Source organism: Eutrigla gurnardus, assembly GCF_963514095.1.
Source record: "Eutrigla gurnardus genome assembly, chromosome: 3".
NCBI lineage: Eukaryota > Metazoa > Chordata > Actinopteri > Perciformes > Triglidae > Eutrigla > Eutrigla gurnardus.
Window position 1 is genome coordinate 24,718,368 of NC_139917.1, and position 24,358 is coordinate 24,742,725.

The 24,358-nt window shown below is 40.7% G+C and overlaps 3 protein-coding genes across 3 annotated transcripts; all 3 read right to left on the reverse strand.

The window, feature by feature from the left end:
- Positions 1 to 12: 12 nt before the first annotated feature.
- Positions 13 to 2,570, reverse strand: psmb3 (proteasome 20S subunit beta 3). The gene is made up of 6 exons (XM_084005777.1): positions 2,414 to 2,570; positions 1,453 to 1,637; positions 978 to 1,085; positions 677 to 854; positions 254 to 348; positions 13 to 173 (listed from the first exon to the last, which is right to left on the reverse strand). Exons 1-6 carry the CDS (start codon positions 2,414 to 2,416, stop codon positions 125 to 127), a joined length of 618 nt encoding a protein of 205 aa, XP_083861903.1. The 5' UTR covers positions 2,417 to 2,570; the 3' UTR covers positions 13 to 124.
- Positions 2,571 to 3,142: 572 nt separating this feature from the next.
- On the reverse strand, positions 3,143 to 6,582 carry cwc25 (CWC25 spliceosome associated protein homolog). Its single transcript, XM_084006654.1, has 9 exons — positions 6,434 to 6,582; positions 5,785 to 5,957; positions 5,470 to 5,706; positions 5,310 to 5,379; positions 5,047 to 5,198; positions 4,849 to 4,921; positions 4,527 to 4,732; positions 3,995 to 4,162; positions 3,143 to 3,893 (listed from the first exon to the last, which is right to left on the reverse strand). Exons 1-9 carry the CDS (start codon positions 6,449 to 6,451, stop codon positions 3,782 to 3,784), a joined length of 1,209 nt encoding a protein of 402 aa, XP_083862780.1. The 5' UTR covers positions 6,452 to 6,582; the 3' UTR covers positions 3,143 to 3,781.
- A 1,676-nt stretch (positions 6,583 to 8,258) lies between these two features.
- Positions 8,259 to 15,802, reverse strand: sp6 (Sp6 transcription factor). Its single transcript, XM_084006388.1, has 2 exons — positions 15,605 to 15,802; positions 8,259 to 11,479 (listed from the first exon to the last, which is right to left on the reverse strand). Exon 2 carries the CDS (start codon positions 11,355 to 11,357, stop codon positions 10,431 to 10,433), a length of 927 nt encoding a protein of 308 aa, XP_083862514.1. The 5' UTR covers positions 11,358 to 11,479; positions 15,605 to 15,802; the 3' UTR covers positions 8,259 to 10,430.
- Between the last annotated feature and the right edge of the window lie 8,556 nt (positions 15,803 to 24,358).

Sequence of the window (24,358 nt, forward strand, 5' to 3'; positions counted from 1 at the left end):
ACACCAGTCAAGTTTCTCGTTTAAACCTATGTTCGCTCATTTATTGAAAGAAAACGACAGCACAAGCATTGTTACTTTTATACAAAACATTTGAGTTAGTGAAGTGTGGGGAGAAACCGAAGCTCTAGTCCATCCTGGCTTTCAGGGTTCGTGTGGTGATCTTGTCTTTCTCACTGTCAGGAAAAAAAGAAGGCTGTTAATCAGTGCAAACCTGCGATTACACCTAACACTAACCTGTGCATACTGTACTTACATGACGTGCACGACGACTCCCATACCAGACACTGCATCTCTATCAACTGCATTCAGCATCGCCTGGGAGATTGTCTCAAACAGGTCCTCTGGTTCCTGCACGATCAAACACATTTCTCAAATGAGCATGAATATTTCACTTAAGATTTCCCGTGGCCAGTGACTGAACCCTAGATAGACCTAGTTTTTTGTCTCAAATGGCTAATACACAATAGATATGCCAGATAATAAAACTGGCATCTTTGTACTGTATTATTGAGTTTAACGCTGTGTTGAAACGGTCAGTTGGAATCTGTGTAAAGAAACCTCCTCGTTATCATGTGGGATCCAGCAAACTGATTTGCACTTAACTAAAAATGGATTAATAACTAGTCTATCCAGCAAGCAACCTAGACGCACACGAGTGACTTCAAACACTACTTACCATGTCTGGCTCCCACAAAGATTCACACATGCCGTACATTTGCTCCGAGCAGGTGCCGCTCACAACAAAGTCTTCTGTCACCATGGGGCAGCCAATCAAATCCAAGGAGCAGATGAATGGTTCAGAGGTTTTGGGATCGAGTCCAGCAATCACAGGTTCTATGTAGTATGGCCCAAACCTAATGAGAACACGAGAGGTATTCGTTTAACTTCCATACAAGTATGTATGCTTTCTGCAGCTTTTAAGTTGGACATGGATTTGTGTTTAAAACAGTTCTATGTTTTAAGTTCAATGCACTCACCTCCTTTCATACAACAGGTTGGAAACCATGCTCATGAAGGTCTTGGGCTTGATCTGGCGACCCTCCTTCAACTCGTACAAGTTCAATCTGAATTTCAGCCTCTGGGATCTACAAACAAGGCAAATATGTCATCATTCCTGAGACATTATACATTTGATGATTTTTTTTCTCACTAGCTTTTTTTAATTGACTCATGACGATATTCACGATTCTTCCGATAATGCAAATTCACCTCGATCAAGTTGTTAGTGTTTTTAATCACGATCTGCGACAATATCCCATATCATCCCATCCCTGGCTGTCACTATGAACATTACTTATAACCCAGCCCCCCAGCTGGTAATGTGATATTGAACTTGAGACCTTTTTACCAAAACATAAAATCTTTGATCTCAAAAAAAGTTGTCATCATCCCCTGCTAGCGAAATAACTGTTTTGCCACTTCAACAGAAAGATGGAGGATAAACACACTCACACTGTCTGAACATCAGTGGCCAGGCCAGCCAGCCCAATGTACAGCATATCTCCCATGGGGAAGATCTTCTGGAAGTCTGTGGTGACCATCTGAGCCTGAATACCAAATCTCCGGTCTGATGCTATTGCCACGCAGTTCTTCCCTCGCATGGCCATGACAGCCCCTCCATTATAGGACATAATAGACTGGATGAAGGAGACAAGTAAATCAGTCAGAGCTTGGTAGAAAATGTTGGATTAACCATTCTGGTAAATCAATTAATTGTTAGTAATTTTCAGCCAAAAAACAACAATCAAACAATCAATTTAAATATGTCAAATTCGCCTCAGACATTTTTAATAAGCATTTGCATTTGATAGTGTATTTATTAAGAGGGAATTGAGAAAATAAGAACAGACTATAAAGCTATTTTAAGTTAAAGGCTTACAATGAAGCATTAAGTGAACGTACAATACAAGAATTAAAAAGCAGTTGAAGAACCCAAAACACGGATGTCTACGACGTTAACCAGACGTTAGCTGATGTTGACACAAACGGAAGTACAGCCGTTTAAATTTACCCCAGTTAAAGAATCAAAATGCCATTTAAGTGAATCCCGGAATGAATAGTGAGCCACCATGACCGTACAAAATGTAATGTTAGCTCATGTGCAGCTAGGTAAGCTAAGCATTTGGTTTTCCGGCTATAGCCGGCTAGCATCACCAGTAATTATTCTGTACAGTTAGCTGAAACAATTAAATTAAGCTATATAAGGAGTTCGTCGTAACTTGTAAAAACGAGTATTTAATTAGTTTCATGGGAATATTAGCTAACGTTAACTTAAGTGAACATGCTAGAGATGCCATTAGCTAATATTAGCTTAGCCAAGCACTTGCAACTGTTAGCCTTATCAATTAGCAAGTTACTTTTACCATTTAACCTGAAAACCCTTTAGATATGGTATAATGAATGGTGCTCTTACCATCGTGAATGTTGCGGTACGTTCCTAAATGCTAAAAACTTGCAAACTCCACTTCCTCCTGGCTATTTTGAATTGATCGTTAGGTTCCCAGAGTGACTACACGATTTAGAAACACAGAGATCAGATGAACGTGATTCGTCGACGTCATCTGCTTGGGGACAAGTCATTGGCTGGATGAACGTTACGCGCTGCTGTCATTGGAGGACACAGGCAAAGGCGAACGGCGTGCATAGTTTGCTTGAGGCGTGTTAAAGTGAAATTAAAACCGGGAGTTTTCTTTCTATTTTGGAGGATATGTTTACAACTGGGTTGTTACTAGCCGTGTTTTTATTAAATGTTGTGAATTTATAGCAAACTTTTGAAATATCGCGAAAAGAAACCTGATTAAAGCGAGTGTCAAGCAACTGGTTTTTAGCGAATTAACTCAGTATGTTGACCACACGTTGGCGCTATAGGCTAAGCATCCGGCAGTAAAGAGAGAAGAAGAGTAGGTCGCGAACCGGAAACAAAATATGTCACTTTGGCCCCCCGTGTACGACAGGAAAATAAGAGGTCCTCACGAATGTGTTGTGATTGTTCTTTCATGTCAGCATCCCTATAAGACGAGCACTCGAGCCATCTGAGGATATCCGGGAAGACAACCGCAGAAACAGCAGCCCAGTCTTGTGAGTTACATGCATTTCCATAATCCATTTAAAGCATTGACAAAATCACTCTAAAACACCTCAAGCGAGTATACAAAGGTTTATTGAATTGTGCCTTTTGTCATACAGCTTTTCTAATTCCCTACTTCAAAATATACATTAATGGAAACACAGCTAGTCTCCATCGGGTTGTATTCAGTTAGGAACTGGAATTGGGTTGTTTTTGTTGTTGTACAAACTGAATAATGATTTCAATGACAACTAATAAGTCCTCCAAATAGATGTACAAACGACTACAAAACCAGTTAAATTTGCACAAATGACAGACCACTAAATGCCCATCACTCGACAAACAAATTGCCTAAATGTATTAAGAGGATGAGTTCTATAAATCCTACTACTGAAGGTTTTTTTTTACTGTACATCCTGATAAAACAGTTGCTATGTCATATCGGTTTTGACACAACAAAAGGGAGGCCATTTATTTTTATGTGACCTGCAACTGTTACATTTATACATTTATGAAGGGGTTGTAAATGTGAATATTTTGCAAAGTTTATATTTGAAGGTGTGTTTTTATCTAGCAGTACCTGAATGACAGTGGAAATATGTTTTTATTCCGTTTGTCACTCGCAGGATTAATAACACTAAGTAAGAAACATATATTACAAAAACCGTATAAGATAAAAGCGTTTCATTAAGTCCGTGTCTTCGATAAATGTGTTCATCTCTTCATGAAGTTATCCAGGGAGGCTGCCGTCCTCTGGATGGAGTGGATATTCCTCTTCACTCTGTCCTCTAAGGAAGAGCTGGCGGCACTCTCCAGCTTCATGTCACTGCAAGAGGGGGAAGTTGTGCGTTTAGTGTATTTAAAACATACTGATAAATAATTGTCATACCCTCTGATTATCTGTGTCATAGTCGCTTAAAAACTTACTGAATGAAGCCAGCATGACGGTCACGCTTTACATCTTGTTCCCGCCGCTTCTCCTGTTCGTCTTGCCTCTTGTATCTCTTCACATTATTCTCCCTGTCCTCCTCCCTCTGCTTGGCCTGGTTCATCATCTCATTCCTCTTGCGCTCCAGCTCATCTGCGGAGAGCTTCCTACATCAGACAGACAAAAGTGACCAGAGTAAATTAACAAAATCCATGCAGTGCGTTGGCAATAAACATGCTGACAAACGGATCATTATTTAAAAAGACATTTTCTGATTAACCCAGAATATCTATCATGCTTATTCTGACTGACCCATAGTGATAGTAAGCACAAAAACACAAAAATAGTACAATAAGTAACAAATGTTTCATGACAAATACTCTTATGTACTCAAAGCAGTTATTCCGCAAAATATGTATAACGTTAATACAATGAAAAATAGATAAATAAAATATAATGTGAGTATTTGGACTATAACCATCCTTTACAAGTGCAGCATGTACGCTTTCGGAAAGCCCTGCAGAGTCTTACTTGGACACAGGGTTCCTCTCTCTGTGGTAACGATCTCTCTGTGAGCTGGAGGTTCTTGGCTCATCCTTGATGTCGCCTCTGTGTGACGAAGAAGAGTTGAAGTGACTTTCCCTGTTGTTCCTGTGAGGCGACCGAGAGTGGCTCCTCTCACGGCGCCCCGAGTGATTGGAGGGAGCTGAGGATTGGTGATGTCTGCCAGCAGGGAGCTGAAAGGGAAGACTTAAATTGTTAAGGTTGAGGGTTCTGGTCCACAGCAAGATTAATCATTTAACCTGAAAAATGTATCATGGTATGATGAAATACTGCTTTGCTGCTTACTGACCAGAAGGCCGTAGCCTGGAACATGATGGGAACGAGATTTGGTGCCTGCAGAAGATGCATCTTGTGAATGAGACCTAAAAATAGAATACAAATAACATTTATTGCATTATTTGATTGAATAGTATCCGTGTGCTTTGCTGGTTGAGTACACAAACAGTGTACGTTCCAGTAATTTCTTAAAGCAGTCTCGAAAACAAACCTGTGTTTCGTCTCCTCTTCATCTGAGCTTGAGCTTGAACTCCTTCTCTTATGCTTCTTCTCCTTTCTTCTCTCTTTGTCTCCTTTCTTCTCTTTTTTTTCCTTCTTCCTCTTCTTCTTCTTCTTGTCTTTCTTGTCGAGATTCTGGCGCAGCTGTGAGAGAATCAACCAAGATTTTACCATAAATCAAACAATCCCCCTCCCCATTTTTCTTCAACAACAAAAAAATCTGAAACGACATCAAATAGATATGAGTAATTTTACCATTTCTTTAATTTTCTTCATCTTGACTGGATTACTCAAGACCTCTCTCTTCTTTTCTTCCTCACGTTTCCTTCAAAGAACCAATAAAACATCAGTTAAATAATTTGCAACTTTTGGCATATTTTCAGAGCAAATAGAAATAGAAAATGGACTCACTAACCTGATTTCAAACAGGGGATCTTCCCTGATCTTGGCAGCCAGGTCCAGGCCTGAGGCAGGAGTGGTGGGGTTGAAAATGGACCCAGGCAGGAGGCCGGTCTCAGCCGATGGACCGCTCTCGGGCTCCTCGTATTGGTCAGTGATCTGCTTGTCAATGGAACGTCCCAGCAGATACTCATCTCTGGACACCTGACCAGCAGGGCCCTGGTACATCCAGTCCAGGCGATCATCCTTCTTCCTGTCAACAATAACAATTAGTTATATCATGACTTGATGAAAACAAAACAACATTTATGATCATATCAAGAGAACTAACTTGATGGAGCCGGCTTCCTGTGCAAATCTCGTTATTTCTTCTCGGGCTCGCTCGTCTTTCAGTTCTTTCTGGAGCTCCTCAATCTTCTTGCATTCGGCCTCGTGTTTCTGTTCAGCTTTCCAAACACGCTCAATATTTTTCATAGTCTGGGGATGCCAGCTCTTTTTCAAGTTCTGACAGAAGACAAGAGAATTAGTTAGTAGCTGCAACTCTGAAAACGATCTTGAAGTCATTTAACAGCATAACCCAGTAAATCAAAATTTTTAGAATAGTAGAATAATAATTACAGGTTATTATGTTATCATATTTGATGGTGAAAGTGTTCTTGCTGTGACTATTATTTTATTAATGAGCGATAAAGTAAAACTGTTTAAATGCTCAAGCAGTTGACCTCAAGCTAACGCCAAATAGCCGATTAGCTATTAGCTGTTGATATCTAGGAATAAGATAAAACTGAAGTTAAAGTGAGTAGTGTTGAACTCAAGGGAAGCTCGTAACAATTCCCAGCTGGTATTTCCCCACGTTGTAATAACTGTATAGAACCCAGTAAGCAAACTAACATCTTTACACACCAATATTGTGAATGGAGTTTGCCATCAACAGTCAACACAGAACGCGCATTTTCACGGATGAGATAGCTCACACTTACCAGATCGCCGCCCCCCATGTTGAAAAGTGTGTCGTTCCGATCCTAAAACAACTGGAAATAAGACTAATCTAACAACTACAAAAGGTCGAACATCGAGAGCGACACGCTAACTAGGGAATGGAGCCACTGAGGCTTGTGTGTGATGTGATATGTACATTTCCTGTTTTGTATAATTCCAGTTCCGGTTCCAGCTCGTGGTGCCTTCACGGACCAGTCGTAAGGTCCCGACATTACAGAGCCACCGTCCTGAATATGCGGTCAGTCAGATATGACTTGATATTACTTGACGTTGATATGGCCGCATTTAAACAAATTAAACGTTATGTCCATGGACGTGTTTTGGTGGTAGTTAATTAGTTGCACATACTGCATCATATAATCAAACGCAATGATTTTTTTTTACCATCGGCTGGATGATTAATGCACCTTTCTGCATTAATCATCTCATATTTCATCATTTCAACTTGGTATCCTAACACCAGATATAATAGACAGGTTTGTATTGAAACCATCCTGAGTTTAATACCTTATATGTATGATATTACAAACATTGACATGCTCCAAAAATATCCAACGTCTACTACTGCTTCTTCTTCTGCTACTACTACTACTACTACTACTACTGCTACTGCTGCTACTACTAGTGTTACTACTACAACTACTACTATTACTACTACTAGTGTTACTACTACTACTACTACTACTACTACTACTACTACTACTACTATTACTACTACTAGTGTAACTACTATAACTACTGGTACTGCTTCTACTACTACTACTAGTGCTACTACTACTACTGCTGCTGCTGCTGCTGCTACTACTAGTGTTACTACTACTACTAGTGTTACTACTACTACTACTACTACTACTACTAGTGTTACTACTACAATAACTACTATTACTACTACTAGTGTAACTACTATAACTACTGGTACTGCTACTACTACTACTACTACTAGTAGTAGTGCTACTACTGCTGCTGCTGCTGCTGCTACTACTAGTGTTACTACTACTACTAGTGTTACTACTACTACTACTACTACTAGTAGTGTTACTACTACAATTACTACTATTACTACTACTAGTGTAACTACTATAACTACTGATATGGCCGCATTTAAACAAATTAAACTTTGTGTCCATGGACGTGTTTTGGTGGTAGTTAATTAGTTGCACAAACTGCATCATATAATCAAACGCAATGATTTTTTTTTACCATCGGCTGGATGATTAATGCACCTTTCTGCATTAATCATCTCATATTTCATCATTTCAACTTGGTATTCTAACACCAGATACTACTACTACTACTACTACTACTAGTGTTACTACTACAATTACTACTATTACTACTACTAGTGTAACTACTATAACTACTGGTACTGCTACTACTACTACTACTACTAGTAGTAGTGCTACTACTGCTGCTGCTGCTGCTGCTACTACTAGTGTTACTACTACTACTAGTGTTACTACTACTACTACTACTACTAGTAGTGTTACTACTACAATTACTACTATTACTACTACTAGTGTAACTACTATAACTACTGATATGGTACTGCTACTACTACTACTAGTAGTAGTGCTACTACTACTGCTGCTGCTGCTGCTACTACTAGTGTTACTACTACTTCTATTACTACTACTAGTGTTACTACAACAACAACTACTATTACTGGTACTGGTACTACTACTACTACCAACACTAACAATTATAATATTTATTATTTATATTTATTTGAGTGAAAATAACACTACGACATTTAGCACATCTTTGGTAAATAAATCTTCAACATGGACACAGAATATGTTTGTTTTTTTATTTATTTAAAGGACAATAATAGATTAAATACAAGTTATTACACCATGAAACTTAACTTATTAAACGTTTTGGCTTTAATTTCATTACAGTCACTAAACATTCACTACATCAACAAATGAAAACAAAAGTCGTCTATCTTGTTCTACTCTCCAACATAAAAAGAAGACTATCAAAAACACCATCAACGAAAAAAAATAAAATAATAGTCAATACCAAAATAATTGACTAATGTTTAAGCATGGTCTTCCATTTCTTATGTTCTATACATGAATACAGCGATCACACGCCTCCAATCCTGCAAGCTTCCTACTATATAGAAATCTCAGCCTAATGTCTTTGATGGGTTATACATCCTAACAGTTTTTTAAACCGTAAAGCTGCTCACACTGCTTAGTACAGATCTACTGATCACATAATATTTATTATTGAAGTTAACTATTCCAAACAAGTAACCTAAACTTATTCTGATGCTTGTGTTGTTCAACTGTATTTTCCATTCAGTTATGTATTTTGTTGCAGTCTTTTTCCCTTTCTCATCAAAAAAGTGTTTTGGTAAATGAGTTGTCAGTGTCCGTGAACATAGAAAGACACACCAACAGCTCTGAATAAAATGTGTTGAGAGATATGCCTTTCACACACCGTTTGTTGATGATTGGGACGATAGCTTGATACAACATGCAATAGGTTATCAAGCTGTTTGGAAGAACTGTATTAACCCACTTAATGAGGTACATCTGAATAGTATTGTTAGGAAAACCTGCTTGCACCACTTCTGGAATCTTTTAAGCGTTTAAGGTACCTTTGCTTAAGATTCTCTGTTGCTCATTTGTGATATGAAAAGCAGGTTTTCTTTTTTGGCCATGTGGGGGCAGCAAAACAAACTGTTAAACACAACATTGAAACCTTATCACCCATAAAGAGGTTGATGTGAGCGGTGAGACTGAACCAAAATAGTGACGTTTTGGCGCCAGAAATCCAAAACCTTTGTGCTAAAAATACACTTAAACGCAGCATGCTCAGTGGAGCTGCACATTTGAACGAAAATTAGAGAGTTCATCACGAGTGACTAAATTGAAACCATTGTAAATGTAAAAATATTGATGAGTGCCTTTAAATCTTGTGACTCCACTATAGCACACTACGTTTCATTCAGCTGCACCAGCAGCCTGCAGTGTTGGACCTGTGGAGTCGTGTTTATGCCAAATATGAACATTGTCATCAGCGTTTAGCAAAATGATTCATTTGACCAGGCAGCATTTTCTCTCCGTGTCCTCGCTCTCTCTTTGGTGATCATGAAGCTCAGATGAGTGGAGGATCATCACATCCTGTCCTTGACCACTCCTCTTTTTTCAGGTCACTTCGTTGTGATTTGTGAGTTCACTATTCACATCATTGTCACACTTAAATGTTTCTCTGCATTGTTGTGTTTCATCTGGTGTCCTGAACCAGTGTTCACATTACCTCACTGTGTGATCTTTCTTTTTTAAATAATATTATATATTATGTTATCAATGTTATAGCATATTGCAACAGCACAGCATTATTGCCTGTTGTACTTTAATTTCCTTTATGTAGGCAACCATTTTAATAACTTGCATACCAACATACACACACCCAGTTATGTGGCATGTTCTTTCAACCTTCCAAATGGCTACTGACCTTTTTAAAATGACAAAATGCTGTATTATATTCCAGTGTTTTATCAAAACTTGCACAGTAAAAGTTACACAAATATGGTGACAAGTCTGAGACAAAAACAAAGTATCACTTGCTCTGTTCTCTTGTCAAAAGCGCGTTGCCTTTGAAATTGGTACACAAAACTCTGTTAGAGACAAACATTTCTCCGACACATTGTAAACAAGTCAACAAGCCACCAGTTAATCTCATCCCAGTCTTTTGGTCTACTGGTAGTAGTAGCCCATCAGCAACGATTTAGTCACTTTTCATTTTAAAAGTCTTTTCTGTGTGCTCTAACATTTAGATTATCGCTGAGTTAGCCCAGCTGATAAATTCACAGGATCACAGACAAACACTTTCTGTTCCATTTAAAGTGTGTCCCAACCTTTTTTTTCTATTCTCTATGCTATTGTAAAACTATGGCATTGATGACAGAGAGGGAAACAAGTGTTAACCTTTAACTGCAAAAAAAACCTTCTGAAAGTGATGCGATTAGCCGGACTGCCCTGTCACGCTGGAGACTGAGGGGTCTGTCTCACATTTCAGCTTCAGCGGAGGCTCTGTGGTGTCGGACGTAGACACATTTGAGGAGGACTGAGGTGGTGTAGGAGTATCAAAGCCCTTATCCATCCTCCCATCTCCATTTACCCTCTCCTCCCCGTGTCCTGGCGGGGACTCATGTGTGCGCATGTGCTTGGCCAGGTGGTCGTTACGCATAAACACTCTAGGGCATAATGCGCAGCTGAACTTCTTAGCACCAGTGTGTGTCTGAAGGTGGCGCTGCAGTTCATCCGAGCGTGTGAATCTCTTGCCGCAGAAGAGCCAATTGCATACAAATGGCCGGTCCCCGCTGTGCCATCGCAGGTGAGCCTTCAGATGGGAGGTCTTGGCGTAGGCTTTGCCACAACCAGGGATGTGGCAGTTGTGCATGTGCTTCCTCCTGCTGTCGTCGGTGCTCTGGCCCAGCTGCTCAGCGTGGACGCAGTTAGGGCAACGACACGCAGTTTGGCCGGCGCCTCTGGAAGAGGACCGCCGCTGGGGCTTGGGGCGGGCTGAGACAGTGTTCTCCTGTGGTTCCTCCAGGGAGAACGGTTCTTGCTGCAGCATTTCAGGGGCCATTGGCTCCATTTTGAAGCCATCCTGGGGGAAGAGGTGAGGTGAGTGCGAGCCTGGAGTGAGTTGAGCTGGAGGCAGGGTGCACAGCTGCGGGTCAGATCCATAGGGCCCCAAAGAGTGCTGCAACCCCATGGAGCTCCCCGGATTTACAGAAGGCAAGCCGACACCCTGCCCTGTCTGCAGGTCAATCCAGCTCCCTGATTGGACATCCCTGTGAAGGTCCCACCAGGAGGGGATGTTCATGTCTTCTGAGCTGCCACTTGGTGGTGCTGTCCGTAACCAAGGCTCATAAGGGTGGGCCATGAGAGAAGCTGGTGCAGGTGCAGGAGTGTTGATGTGGTCGCCCGCTCAAAGTGGTGCTCACTATCTTTGGGTAACGCTGAGACGATTAGCACATGGTCGGATGGTGATGCATTGAAAAAAACCTGCAGAGAAAAAAAAGAACAGACCAACTGTTATCTCTTTAAAACTGGTATCAGCTCAGTCTTTCTCACACAGTTGCATTTTGTCAATGACTTCACTGAACCACAGGCAATGACTTTGAAGCCTTGAGGTCATCTTTTTCCCCATCTGAAAGACTTTGAAATGACTCAGCTTCTGCTGATCTAACGCTTCTGAACTTCAGAAGTCAGACATTGAGGCCCTAAATCCTCCCTGTGTATAACGTTTAAACCCCAAGCACACCTCCTTCGTCACCATGGATACTGTAGTTCTCACGCTGCGTGGCCGAGGAAACAGAAGAGAGGGGGAGACAGACGTGTCCAGGCAGAAACCTGCCACATGCATCCGCTGCCAGGTACTTCCCATGGAGGACAGTCAAAGACAAGCGCAAAGAAAACAACATCATTGGACCTGTGCAGAGGCAAAGGCAGAGGGAAGGTGTGGGGGGGATGGGGGGGGAGGGACGAGAGTGAAGGGGAGTGTTGACAGGAGAGCAGTTTGCTAAAGGAAGAAGTTCCAGGGAGGTATGGCTGCAGGCCAAAGTCTATTTGTACGTCTCTGAGGTTTGTGGAGATGAAACCTGGCAGACAGGAGAACCTGTTTTTTTATGAATCACACTATGATTTACAACAACAGCCCTTCAGGCAAGTTACAAAGAAGCCCCGTAAAATGGCCCGCCTCTTACACACTGGCAGCAGAAAGCTTCAACAGTTGCAGACTGATGGCATTCAGGAGCCTGAGATTGGGAGAGCAGCAATGACATGAGAACAATTACTTTGCGTGTATAATTATGGGCACACGATCTGAAATGGCATCCTGTCCCCAACACACAGGCATGTACAGTACATTTCAACAGCGCGCGCCTCAGCGGCGTCAATCAGCAAGAGGAGGGGCTCTGATTTCCAAAGGTGACAAAAAGCTTGTTAAAGTTGAAGTCTGTGGAAATCCATGACAAGAAGTTACCAGCCTGCAAGACCTGTACTCCAAACATGCCCTAGCCCCAAACAATCTTGTTGACTTCCACCACACCCCCATCCTCGAACATCTACAATTATCTTTACAGCAGGAAACCGTAAAGAAGGCTGAAGCTCTGGAGGATGGTTTCTTAGTCTTGCTTTCTTGTGAAACCATATCTGACATAGCAAACTGCAAATGGTTGCCAAGAAACAGGAGGTCAAGCTCCAGTGGAAGACAGACAGTCTGCTATGTAGAGGCCGTTGTAGCGTGCACCCGGTCCAGCACTGGTGGTGTCACTCTGACTGACAGTGAAGGATCCCCCCTGTAGATCTCAATTTGTAGAGTAAATACAGCCGAACCAAGAGGATTACACATCCTTCTAAAAGGTTCAGGCAAAGCAACTCAAGAGATGCATCCTAGTTGCAATGAAATCGTAAAGCAATTAGTTTGGAATTCCCTAATGAAAGGCCTGGTGTTAAAGGTCAAGCTGATTTATTTCATGTCAGCCTGGAGCCAGAGCTGCTGCTCTCTAATTTTTTGGGAATGCGACTCAGACGCATTGGCGGGATGGCCAACGCCGCTCTTCCTGACATAACCGTAAACAAACGAGGACGGTATCCTCCTCCTCTGTTTGCCAAAGTGCTGGGAGCGCTACGAGCTCCTAAGGGAAACAGCTGGCATGGGGGGGGGGTATGCCCTGGGGGGACGGCAGCCTGGGAGGAGGAGGATGGCAATGACAGAGCTTCTGGTCATAAAACCTGCCCGACCAAGACCCAGCACAGTCCGGGGTTTACAAGACTGCCATCAGGAAGAGGCACAGAGAGGGAGAAGACTTTTCTTTTGATGTTTATGATGTTTATGATGAAAACACTACATTGAGTGCATGAGTTCTGGTTTGAGAGGATTTCCAACGTATCATGTTCATCTGTAACATGCTTGTTTAACTTTTGCATTAATACATTTTGAGGCCCATTTTCTCGAACAGTTTTACAGGCGTCGTGTAATCCCCATTCTACCTGCCCCAAGTCTCCCATCCTACCTCATCCCAGGCGTAGGGGAGCACACTTAAACGTTGACTCTCTACGGACGCTCCAAACAAAGTTTGGGTAAAATGGCATTTACAAGTAGTTTTTTTTTAACCTGTTTGGGAGGACATGGTGGATGGAGCACATCAGTTCGACCGGAGTCAGGTCATTTGTCACTTTTCTGTTCAAATCAAGACCTTCTGACCTTATGCTTGGTGTGTTGGGAAAAGCTTGACATCACCAGAAATGTGTCAAACAATTCCCAAACTGAGCCCACATTGGTACCAAGGAACCAGGAGGAATGAAACATTATATCAGAAGTTATAAAATGCTATGACTGGATTTTAAATGAAAATGTCGGTTGCACACCTGAGTGACGGGTTACGTTAGTGAGGCACAGAGCTGGAAGGTGAGTTCCGCTCCGCTGCACTTAAAATGTAGGATTAAGTGCACACTAAAGATAGTCTAGATATGGAGGACAGATTTACATCCTCAGTGATTTATGAGCGTCCGTGTGTCATTCACAATGCATTTTATTACAACCTGTACTGCAGTTAAAATAACAGCAGGCTTTTAGAATGTTTTGTTTCCTTCTCTCTCTTTTGAGTTATTTTTCTGATTAAATGTTTACATACAAAACATACAATGAGTTTATGGAAAAACTGATGCACTGTTTCAGATTTCACTACCCAACAGTGTATTAAGTAGCTTCATCTTGACCAATTACAACATTAAAGTACCACTTGCATATAAAACATCAATAATAATAATCCAATTATATGATCATATAGGTGATACATACAGGTAGTTTTAATTTTTATTATAAACTTTTAGAAATTGTGAATGCGTGACTTGAATTTTACTTGTTCCGATGCTACTTTTACTGAACTTGTTTGAATACTTCTTCCACCACCGCATATATATCTGATTAATTCTTGCTGCTTGGTGGTCTGATAGCCAGGTGGTCAGAGCGTAACCCACATGGTTGTAAATGTAGTGACTTCCTGGTTTAATTCAGCTGTCCGGACTGTTTGCTGCATGTCATTCCCCTCCTCTCTTTCCCCACAGCTCCTGTCTCTCTCAAATATCAAATAAAGGTATGAAATGTCCCATAAACATTCTTTAAAAAAGAAAGACGTGCACAGTTACCACGGGTTAGACATGGCATTAAAAAAACATCCTTTCTATACGTAGACAATTAATTAAAACTCCACTCAGACAGATATTATCAAATCCCATCATGTGCACTTATTTTAATAACGTGTCTCAAAAAATCCATCTAAATTGAAAATATTCTCCCCATGTTACATTTACATGTATTTTACTTTTATTGTACATTCCAGGAGCTATTTCTTTATTTTTACTGCGTTCCTGCAGGATTGTTCCTTAAGGGAACATAAAAACATTATAGCGATCTACAGGGGAAAAAGAAGCAATAATGACATTAATATATTGAAAATAAACAGCAACAATATCGGCACATTTTCTCAATAGTATTAATTCATGTACATATTGGATTCCTTTTTCCTAAAAATATCTTAAACTGCTTGCTTGTGAAAAATGATTTCAATTAAGATATTAAGGCAGAAAATCTCCACTATTTGTTTGAGTTAACGACACATAAGCAACATCCCATTTAAACTGACCCTCAACATACAGGTTAGCCTGTTGACCTTTTGCTGCAGAAAACTGTCACTTAAATATAATCCACGTGTATTCACTTATTATTATGCCTGAAAACCTAGAATTTATATTCTACACATATTTATGATTTTCTGATGGAAAAAAAAAAAGGTTTTCTTGACCTGAGGGCTTCAGCTATTCTCCAAAATACAGTAAATAAGACAATAAATCAAACTTAACTTAAAAAAGAATTAAAAAACACATGATGTTAGTGGAGTTACTGTCCGTATGTTGCGTCTACTAAATAAATGTTCTGTTTATTGAAACATACAGTAGCCTAGTTATCTGTGTTCAATGTGGAATTACTTAAATTCTGTCATAAATAAGTAATAATTAGGCTAATATAGCCAAGATCGATTTATTAAATTCAGATGCTGCATATAGATATAGTGACGCTTCATGTAGGTCGCAGTGATAGAAAAGAAAAAAGGAATCCCGAGTTACCTGTTTGTCCTCGGAGCTGCTGCTGTTATTCTCTGTTTGGAATAGATCCACGTTGGCTGGAGGAACTGCTTCTCTGCTCGGCTCCGATGCGTCTTCCCTTCGTCGAAAAACGTGCACAGGAAAATAATATCCTCATCATATTTCATCTGATTTTCTCCATCGCAGACGGTCAAAGTGAGGCGATATCGGCGTTTTGGCGCACAGGTAAGCAGCCCTCTGAGCAGTGACAAACTTTATGATAGGCTGCGCGTCTTGAGTCGCTCCAGGCTCCGCCCTCTGCTGGTGCGCCGTCTTCCCTTTGAAGATGCGCCCTCCTCGGCTGGAGGTGAGGGGCCGGCTCGCTCTAGGAAGCACGAGGGTCAACGAGTTGCCAAATATCCAATTGGTTTCTAAAGTCTGGTTGAAACGTGGTTGAAATCTAATGCTTTAACCATTTTTTTTTTTTTTAAATAGATTATTAATAAAGTATCATTCCGCCCTCCTGTATACAGTGCAGGCAGAGGTGTGATTCTGTGATAAGGCTAATATCAACTTCAGAAAATAACCGTATAAATGTACGGTTTCTGCTTATTTTAGGGTTATATTTTTACTTCACCACATCCACCATTATGCCTTCAGAGTGGGATTTTAATGACAAAATATCAACTCATGACATCAATGCATTGGTGTAGATTAACCTACACCACATGAAGAAACTCAAATCAGTTCACCATAACAAACTGCAAAGCTAGTCTCAATGCTAATGCAGGCCTAATATGATATAATATTAAAGTAGTCCTAACTGACAGGGGTTATTCTTTTAGCCTATTTTGATACTTTAAGTGAATTTAGATGATAATAAGTCTACTGAAGTAATGTCCCACGAAGGCCTTTTGCTTGTAAAGGAATATTAAGTGTTGTGTTGCTAATTTTTAGTGAGGAATTCTTCCCCCACCGTCAACAATTCAACAACAAACCAAAACCAAAAGCACCTCTGAGATCATGACATGTGAGAGTTGAGAGTTTTATCAGTCATTTCATTAGAATGTACATCTATATATCATGAAGATTTAGCTTAAATTAGTGAAAAAAGTTTGGACATTGACATTATTGGGCAGTTTGATAAAAATCCACTTAAGCTTTTCCAGTTAAGTTATTTTTTTTCTGTCAAATTACAACATTTGTATTAACTTGTTCCAAGTCAACATGAGGAAATTAGATTTGGTCTAAAAACAAAAATTTAAAAAAGACAGCACTTTTTTTTTTTTTAAATACAAACTATTTAATACCAAACATAAACAAAGACAAACCTAAGAGATTTGGTACATCATTGCGATGTCTTATGCGACACTCTCATAGTTACGCTGATGTACCAAACCAAGATGAACCTTCTGTACAGTATCTGTGCAGTAATCTGGTGACTGCAGCCTGTGATTCAGATTTGGTTGAGACCTGGAAATCCTTTGATTGCGGACACTCCTGAGAGGTGGTTTGGCTCAGGTCAAAACACGGGCACAATACGCAAATCTGGAGCTCTTACTTTGCAGAAAACAGTGCACCATTTTCTTGCTTATTAAGCGACCTGAACTACTCAGCGAAACGGCACGTGTGTCTTAATATGACGACTGAACTGCAAACCAGCGTTCTATTATACGCCAAATGTTAAATATGTCAGAGTTGAATTGATTGCAGTGGCTTTGAATGTGCATCACATGTTAATAGTTTTTAACATCATCTTCCTTTTGAGGGGTTTTTTAAAAGAAGAAAAAAATGATTTTGTCTCCTCGCTGAGTCAATTCCTTTCTTGTCACAGCATGTTGGTGGAGCAGCTTCAAATCAACTGACAAACACAGACCACAGACAGGCCGGCGGGAAGTGACTTCCTACCTCTCTGCTCCTTTATTCTGAAGCAGCACATTACGAGGCTTTGCACTGATTAGTCATGTAATGGAACCACCGGGCGATCGGCAAATATTGACAAAGTCTTGATTCAGCACGCACCTTGATAGATTTATACACACCTGCAAGCCATAAAGAGTGATCACAGTAATCGGGAAATGTGATTTTCATGAGCACATCGCTTTGTCAGCAATGGATGCTAGACCTTGTATTTTAACAAGACAAAGAGCATTCCAATATACATCGCAAGGACAGTCGTGTTTTAAATAGGTGTCATATCTCTCGGTATAATGTGCTTGTACATAGAAGAAGGCCACCGGATGAAGACCACACACCATGGTCTAAATGGTGTTTATAGACATTTTTAAATAGTCACATTTCCTCATGAGTGCAATGCAGCACAATCAGAGAGACACTGCCGGAAATTTAATTACAGTGCAAATTCAAATAGGGGCTTACAAATTCTCCTAATGATTTAGTTGTGTTTAGATAGCTTGTTTGACAGTTTTTTTGTTTTTTTTGGTCTGTCCCGCACTTACATATTTTTTCCATAAGAGTTTTTGCTGTGTGTACATGAATATGTTTGTGGTTCCTTAATCACACTTGCAAAGGGGCCTTTCCTGAACTACTGGCATATATTCTGTTGTTAAACGATGTCACTGTGGTGAGGAAACATCTATTTGTACAACTGTTGTACCTTTGACCTTTACGTGTTAAGGCTGTTGTTGTTTTCAGACCAAACCCTTCCACCTACACAGGTTGCTTCTCGGTAATGGAAAGCACACACGGTGTACTTATCAATCAACGTCTGTGCTTGGCACAGTATAAAGACTTAAATGACACAGGGTGTGTGCTTACGGATCAAGCGCTACAACTTTGGAACAAAGTCAATTTTAAATTGTCATAAATACTGGTGGAATTATTTATTTTTTGCCATGGATTCATTTATTATGCAATTTGGGGGTTTTGTGAGCTGCTCAAGCTTTTTTTTGTTGCTGTAAGCAGTTATTTTAATTTTGTTTGAGTTAAACTGCAGGACTAAAATAACTTTATAACCTTTCACAACTTTTCCAATGTGTATTTGTGTGTGTGTGTAATCAAACCACAGCCTTATAGGACCAGAATGGTGAAATGCTTGACCCATCTGATTCAATAATTTAACTAGAGGCCATCTTGCGACCACTTCCTATGTGTTATGCTTATTTTATGCCGAGAGCTCGAGCAGAATACCACATGGCTGCACGCTGAATATGACAGCTTTGCTTAGCATGAAGACTGGAAACAGGGAAGAGTCTAGTCTGGTTCTGTCCAAAGGTAAAAAAAAATTTGTTTAATTCATACAAAAAATTGAAGTGGAAAAAATGTATAATTTTAACGCTTTGATAATAATCAAACATGATACAATGTGTTAATTTGTGAGCTTTAGTATCATCCAGTCATATCAATTGTTCTGCAAGAAAGCGTCTTTTCATAGATGTCAAATTATTCATTTAAAGTTTATTGATTACAAGACAATTAAAGATAGTTAGTTCAACACATTTTATTAGTGGAATAAAAAAAATGCCTGTCCTACACACACCCTAAACACAATGCATTATTGTATGTTTTATTTTTTAATTACAGTAATTAGTCAGGATATTAGACTGCATTCAAAAGCTCACAGTTGGTGTGTGATTGTATAGCTGTGTGTACAACTTGGGACTTTCCTTAAAGGACGTGTTTTGTATACAAGTTTCCCACCATATTGCAGTTGGTTCTGATTCTGATTCACTGGCCTCTGGCTGGTTTGACTCGTCTCTAGTCCCACGGGAACCACGTCGCCGTCCCAGACAAATCCTCCTGCCAACACGCCAGCCTCCAGAGAGCTAGGCCGGCTAAAGCCTCACTTCCCCTCCAGAGGCAGGAAAAAATCCAAACAAAGTAAACAGTGAGCACCTAGTAGTCAACTACCTTATCCTTGTTAATTATTCAAAATCCCAGAGGAGAGACCGGCCCACAGTTGTCTTCTGAGTCACTTTTTTTTTTCTCATACAGGCACTCACTCACCACAACGGCCCCCCTCTCCTCCAGCCTCCCCTTTCAACTTCAAACCCAGTCATTTCTGCAAGCTGCGCTTTGATTGTACCAAACACCTGTATTTTCCGAAGGGAGACTTCCTTGCGAGCCCCCGCCTCCCATCTTTGATTGTTAAACAGCAGTGGCGCCGTCAATACTGTCTGTGCGACTGATGCCGCCCAGCTTCCCCTCCCATCTTCCACCGCTGCCTTTTAACCGGAACTTTAATTGCTCACAGAAAAATTTGGATTGCTTTATTTTATCCAATTTTCAAAAAAAAAATCTTTTTGGTGTGTGAAGGGTTGTTAAACTTGAAATGTGGCTTGCTGGAGTTATCACAGCTCGAGATGATGATGGATTTCCCCAAACGGCTATGAAGAGAGAACTCCACTCAAATGCTCTGTTCTAAGTTAGAGCTTAAAGGTGGTAGTAGCCAGATGGACACAGACAACCAACTTTTGTTTCTACCTCACCAGTAATCCTCCAGGAAGACAGACAGACAGACATTCACACACACACACACGTACACACAAACACGCCTTTGCAGCAGTAATACCATGCTTTATTAGACGGCCTCTCCTGCCATCCTGTCTCCCCCCTCAGATTAATATCCTCTGGGCTTCTCACCAGCTGTTTCCGTCCCGTAACACCCCTCATCTTCCTCCGGCCGTCCCTCCGCTTCACATGGCTTACGAATGGGGGCCACAGTGCCTGCGTGGCTGGAGCAGAGGTCTCTGGCACAGTGTGTGTGTGTGTGTGTGTGTGTGTGTGTGTGTGTGTGTGTGTGTGTGTGTGTGTGTGTGTGTCTGTGTGTGTGTGTGTGTGTGTGTGTGTGTGTGTGTGTGTGTGTGTGTGTGTGTGTGTGTGTGTGTGTGTGTGTGTGTGTGTGTGTGGCCGGATCTCTTGTCCGCACAACTGAAAGCAGCCACTTAAAGAAGGAAAAACACAGACAGCCGTAATTTTATACATTTTCTGGATTCGTTTTCTCGAAGTCTTGCTAATGATACAGCCACGTCTCCGCACTGGAGCTCAGGTTAAATGTAAAAAAAGAAAAAGAAAAAGCTATGTGACATTGTTACATAGCAAGCAAAGGCCAAATAATCCATGGCCAATCATGTTTTTAGCTTAACTAGATTGAATCCGTGCAGTAAATCCTTTTTCACCGGTTCATCATTCAACACGACTGTTTGTTGTCAACGTGATTTGATGTATCGCTGCATTAACAAGCATTTTTGTTTCCACACGGCTGTTATAGTTTTACTGTGTCTGTGCTTGTTTCTGAGCTTGTGCGTGTGTGTGCGTGTACCGTGTGTATGTGTGCAAGGTCTAGCTTGGGTGTGTCTGCCTCTGGCTCAGGTGGGTGTTTACTTCTCATGGTGTTTTTACTGTTTGTGTGCATGGGCAGACAGGATGTGCGGCGCTTGTCAGCATGCTCGGGGAGATGAAAGGCCGGAGAGGATGTGGAAGTAGCCGAGTGCCGTTCAGGTAACAGGTTGTCTTCTCAGAAAACCTCTCAAGAGGTCCTGTTGCCTTCAGCATTCCTAGTTTGCCACGAGTGAGCACCACTCACCACCAACCTGCTTCAAAAACTGACTCAACACCTCCGACGTTATCTTGCCATAACTGGACGCCAATTGGGTCCAGGTGCTCGATCTCAAAACACGACCGTGGAGTCGAACATTGGCGGCAGCTCGGTTGGCAGTCCATCGCTTTTCTATATGCTCAGGTGTGCGTGTGAGCTTTTAACACACAACTGCCATAAAAAGTGATAATCATCTCACTGGCAGTGAGTCAGTTTTAGGAATGGGGCCCTACCGACATGCATATTGATGCGCAATTGCTAGTGACACGGCAGCAGTCTGGTTCGGACATTGACATACTAAGAATGTTGTCAGTCAGTCAGTGCAATGCAGTTGGGCAGGTTTACATCATTAGAGCTATAACTTAACAGCAACCGCAACATTGACGTCCTCTATTGTCTCGTCTCTTGTTAGCACAGGTGAAGTTATTAGTTTGACTCTGCGTTCTCTGTTTACGGTTTAATGGGTGGATTTATTGTGAACATCAGCCAACAGCAATGAGGGTTGACCCAGATTACCACACAACATATCCCTTATTTGTTATTACTTGTAGTGATATCTAACCATGTCGTTTTCAACCTGCACATCCAATACAATGGGAGTGAAAGGGATTTGGTTTTTCAGTGCTCACAGCATTGATAGAAAATGCAGAATAATCAAAGTGAATTTGCTTTTGTGTCATAAATCATCATGTTTTAGCTTATTTGTGTTTGGGAAGGAGTTTGGTCGTAACCAATCAGTAAGGACATAGTTCATAGTTCACGAAAGGAAGTGTTGGGGGCAACAAGCTGTAAACACAAGGTGGATATATAATCATCTTATAGAGTTGATATGACAAACTGATAACATTCAGAAGACACGAAGAAAGATAAACATTTATTTGGTGTTTGTCCAGTATTCACTTTTTTAGCTCTGCTTTGGTTTCCACCAACTCCTGAGTGAGATGCTAGCTCTTCAGCAGCCAAATGATCCGCTACGTTCACTAGTTTACCGTGACATCCGGACCTGATCCTGACTATAAGACACTAAAATGTCATCTTTGAAAAAGGTCACGACCAACTTATCCCGGTTATCACCACTGTTAGAAATAATAATAATAATATTTAAATGGTTTTCAGCACTAACATAAACATTTATCATCTCACTCATTATTACCAAACCCAATATAAAAACAAACAATTCACCAAACGTCTTGATTCAACACTGATTTGTCTGTATGTGTGTGTCGTTATCAAGGCTGTTTTTGTGACACTCTTATTTACACAACCTGTCATATTGAAGAGATAATAAATAATAAATTACAGCTACGATATTCGGACCTTTACTTATATTTTCATTGCTGTCGTCTTTTGGTTCAGCACCTGCGTACAACATTTTATTGGATGTGTGCGACCGCTTTAAATTGCAACAAACCGATGAAGTGATATTTGTGATACATGTTTTCATTTGGATAGTAATAAAGCATTCAGGCTTATTTCTTTAAGTCTACGTTATTATGTGTCAAACAATACCAAAAGTTGTAGTATCGTATTGTACATTAGTACAGTATTACAGTATTTTGTAGTATTATATTTCAGTTTTTTTTTTACATTTTATACCTCCACTCCAATACATTGAACGCTACTTTTTTATTATTTGTCCACTATAGTATTTTTCATCAACAACATATAATCAGTTTCAAAATGATGCATTGTCATTGATTACCCAACAGTATAAAAAGTAGAACCCCACCAGAAACAGGAAAATAATTGCAGCTTACTTGTTAAAGCTCCAGCAATAATAATCCAAATAATATTACAATGTCATCTTTCCTGTGCGTGTATATATACTTATATGTATATATGTACATAGCAGTCAAATGTTTATGTAGTGTATTATTTTTGTATTTTTGTATTTTTTTTAATTGTATTTTGTATTTTGCACTGCTTTGTTATTAGCACTAACCTCTTTGCTGCTGTAACCCTGTACATTTCCCCACTGTGGGACTAATAAATGATTATCTTATCTTATTTTATCTTATCTTATCTTAACTTTATTCAATTTGTTATCCTTGTTTTATTGCTTTGTAGGTATGTTGACAGAGTATTTGTATGTGTTTACATTTACTTGGCCAATAGAGCTGATCCTGATTCTGATATATGAACCATTTAAAAGGTTTAACTTCACGTGTAAAATCATGTTTCTCGTGAAAATAATAATAAAAATAAAGACACTGACATGAATAATCAGCAAAATATGTTGCATTTTATTACAGTTTTATACATTCTTATAAATATGTAATGGACGTTACATAGCATAGTAACGTGCAGCATGTGTCGTGGAGGGTTCCCCGTGTATTTGAGCGCATTATAACGAGTATTCGCTATTTATTTTTTGTTGTTTTGTTTTTGAAGCCCTGACAAACAGGCGAAAGGGAGGCAGACTCCCGACGAAGAGCTGCATCACGACCCAAAGACTGTACTCCCGTACGAGACGGTGAGCTGTGATTGTGGCCAGACGAGACGAGACGAGACCTTTAAGTACATACCTTCGGATCTCTCGGTCACGTGACCCGGTCTATCTACAACCTGCCTTCGCCCAGCAGCCGGTCCGTCTGCTCTCACCATTGAGAGAGAGAGAGAGAAAAAAAGGTAAACACTTTCTACAGCAGCGTTCACAGGCTAGTCCGCGGACTATTAGCCCCGATACTTTCTTCGTTTCACTAAAATAAAAATAATAAAAACCCTCCGTAAAAGTGCGGAATGACACGAAGCGACAGGCGCGTCGCGGCTGCGGAAACACGGGGAAGTGACAGTCGGGCTGCGGGGGGACTTTTGCACAGTCGGGCCTCGTTTGTGTTTAAAAACACTGATCACGAACGCCGAGGCTGGGCCTACTTCTTCTTCGATCGGCGCACTTTTTTTTCTTTTTTTTTTTTTTTTAGGAGGGGTGCGACATTATTTAAGAATCGTCCGCGATGAGACGAGGGCGATAATAGAGCAACGTGGCGGTGGGATTTGTGAAGATTACAGTCAATAAAGTGCTCGAGACTGCCTCCTAATCCCTGTGTGAAAGGGATGGGCAGTGCACCGGCTGACTCTCTGGGTGGCTAATGGAGGGAGACGTGCACATTATGGTCAGCAGGGTGGAGGCTCACCTGTGTCGGGCTCTAACGCGTCCGACCCTCGTGATTAGTTTGAGGTCCTGGTTGCTTGGTTTCAATACGTGCTTGTTTGGTTTCCACCCACTTGACTGGTAATTT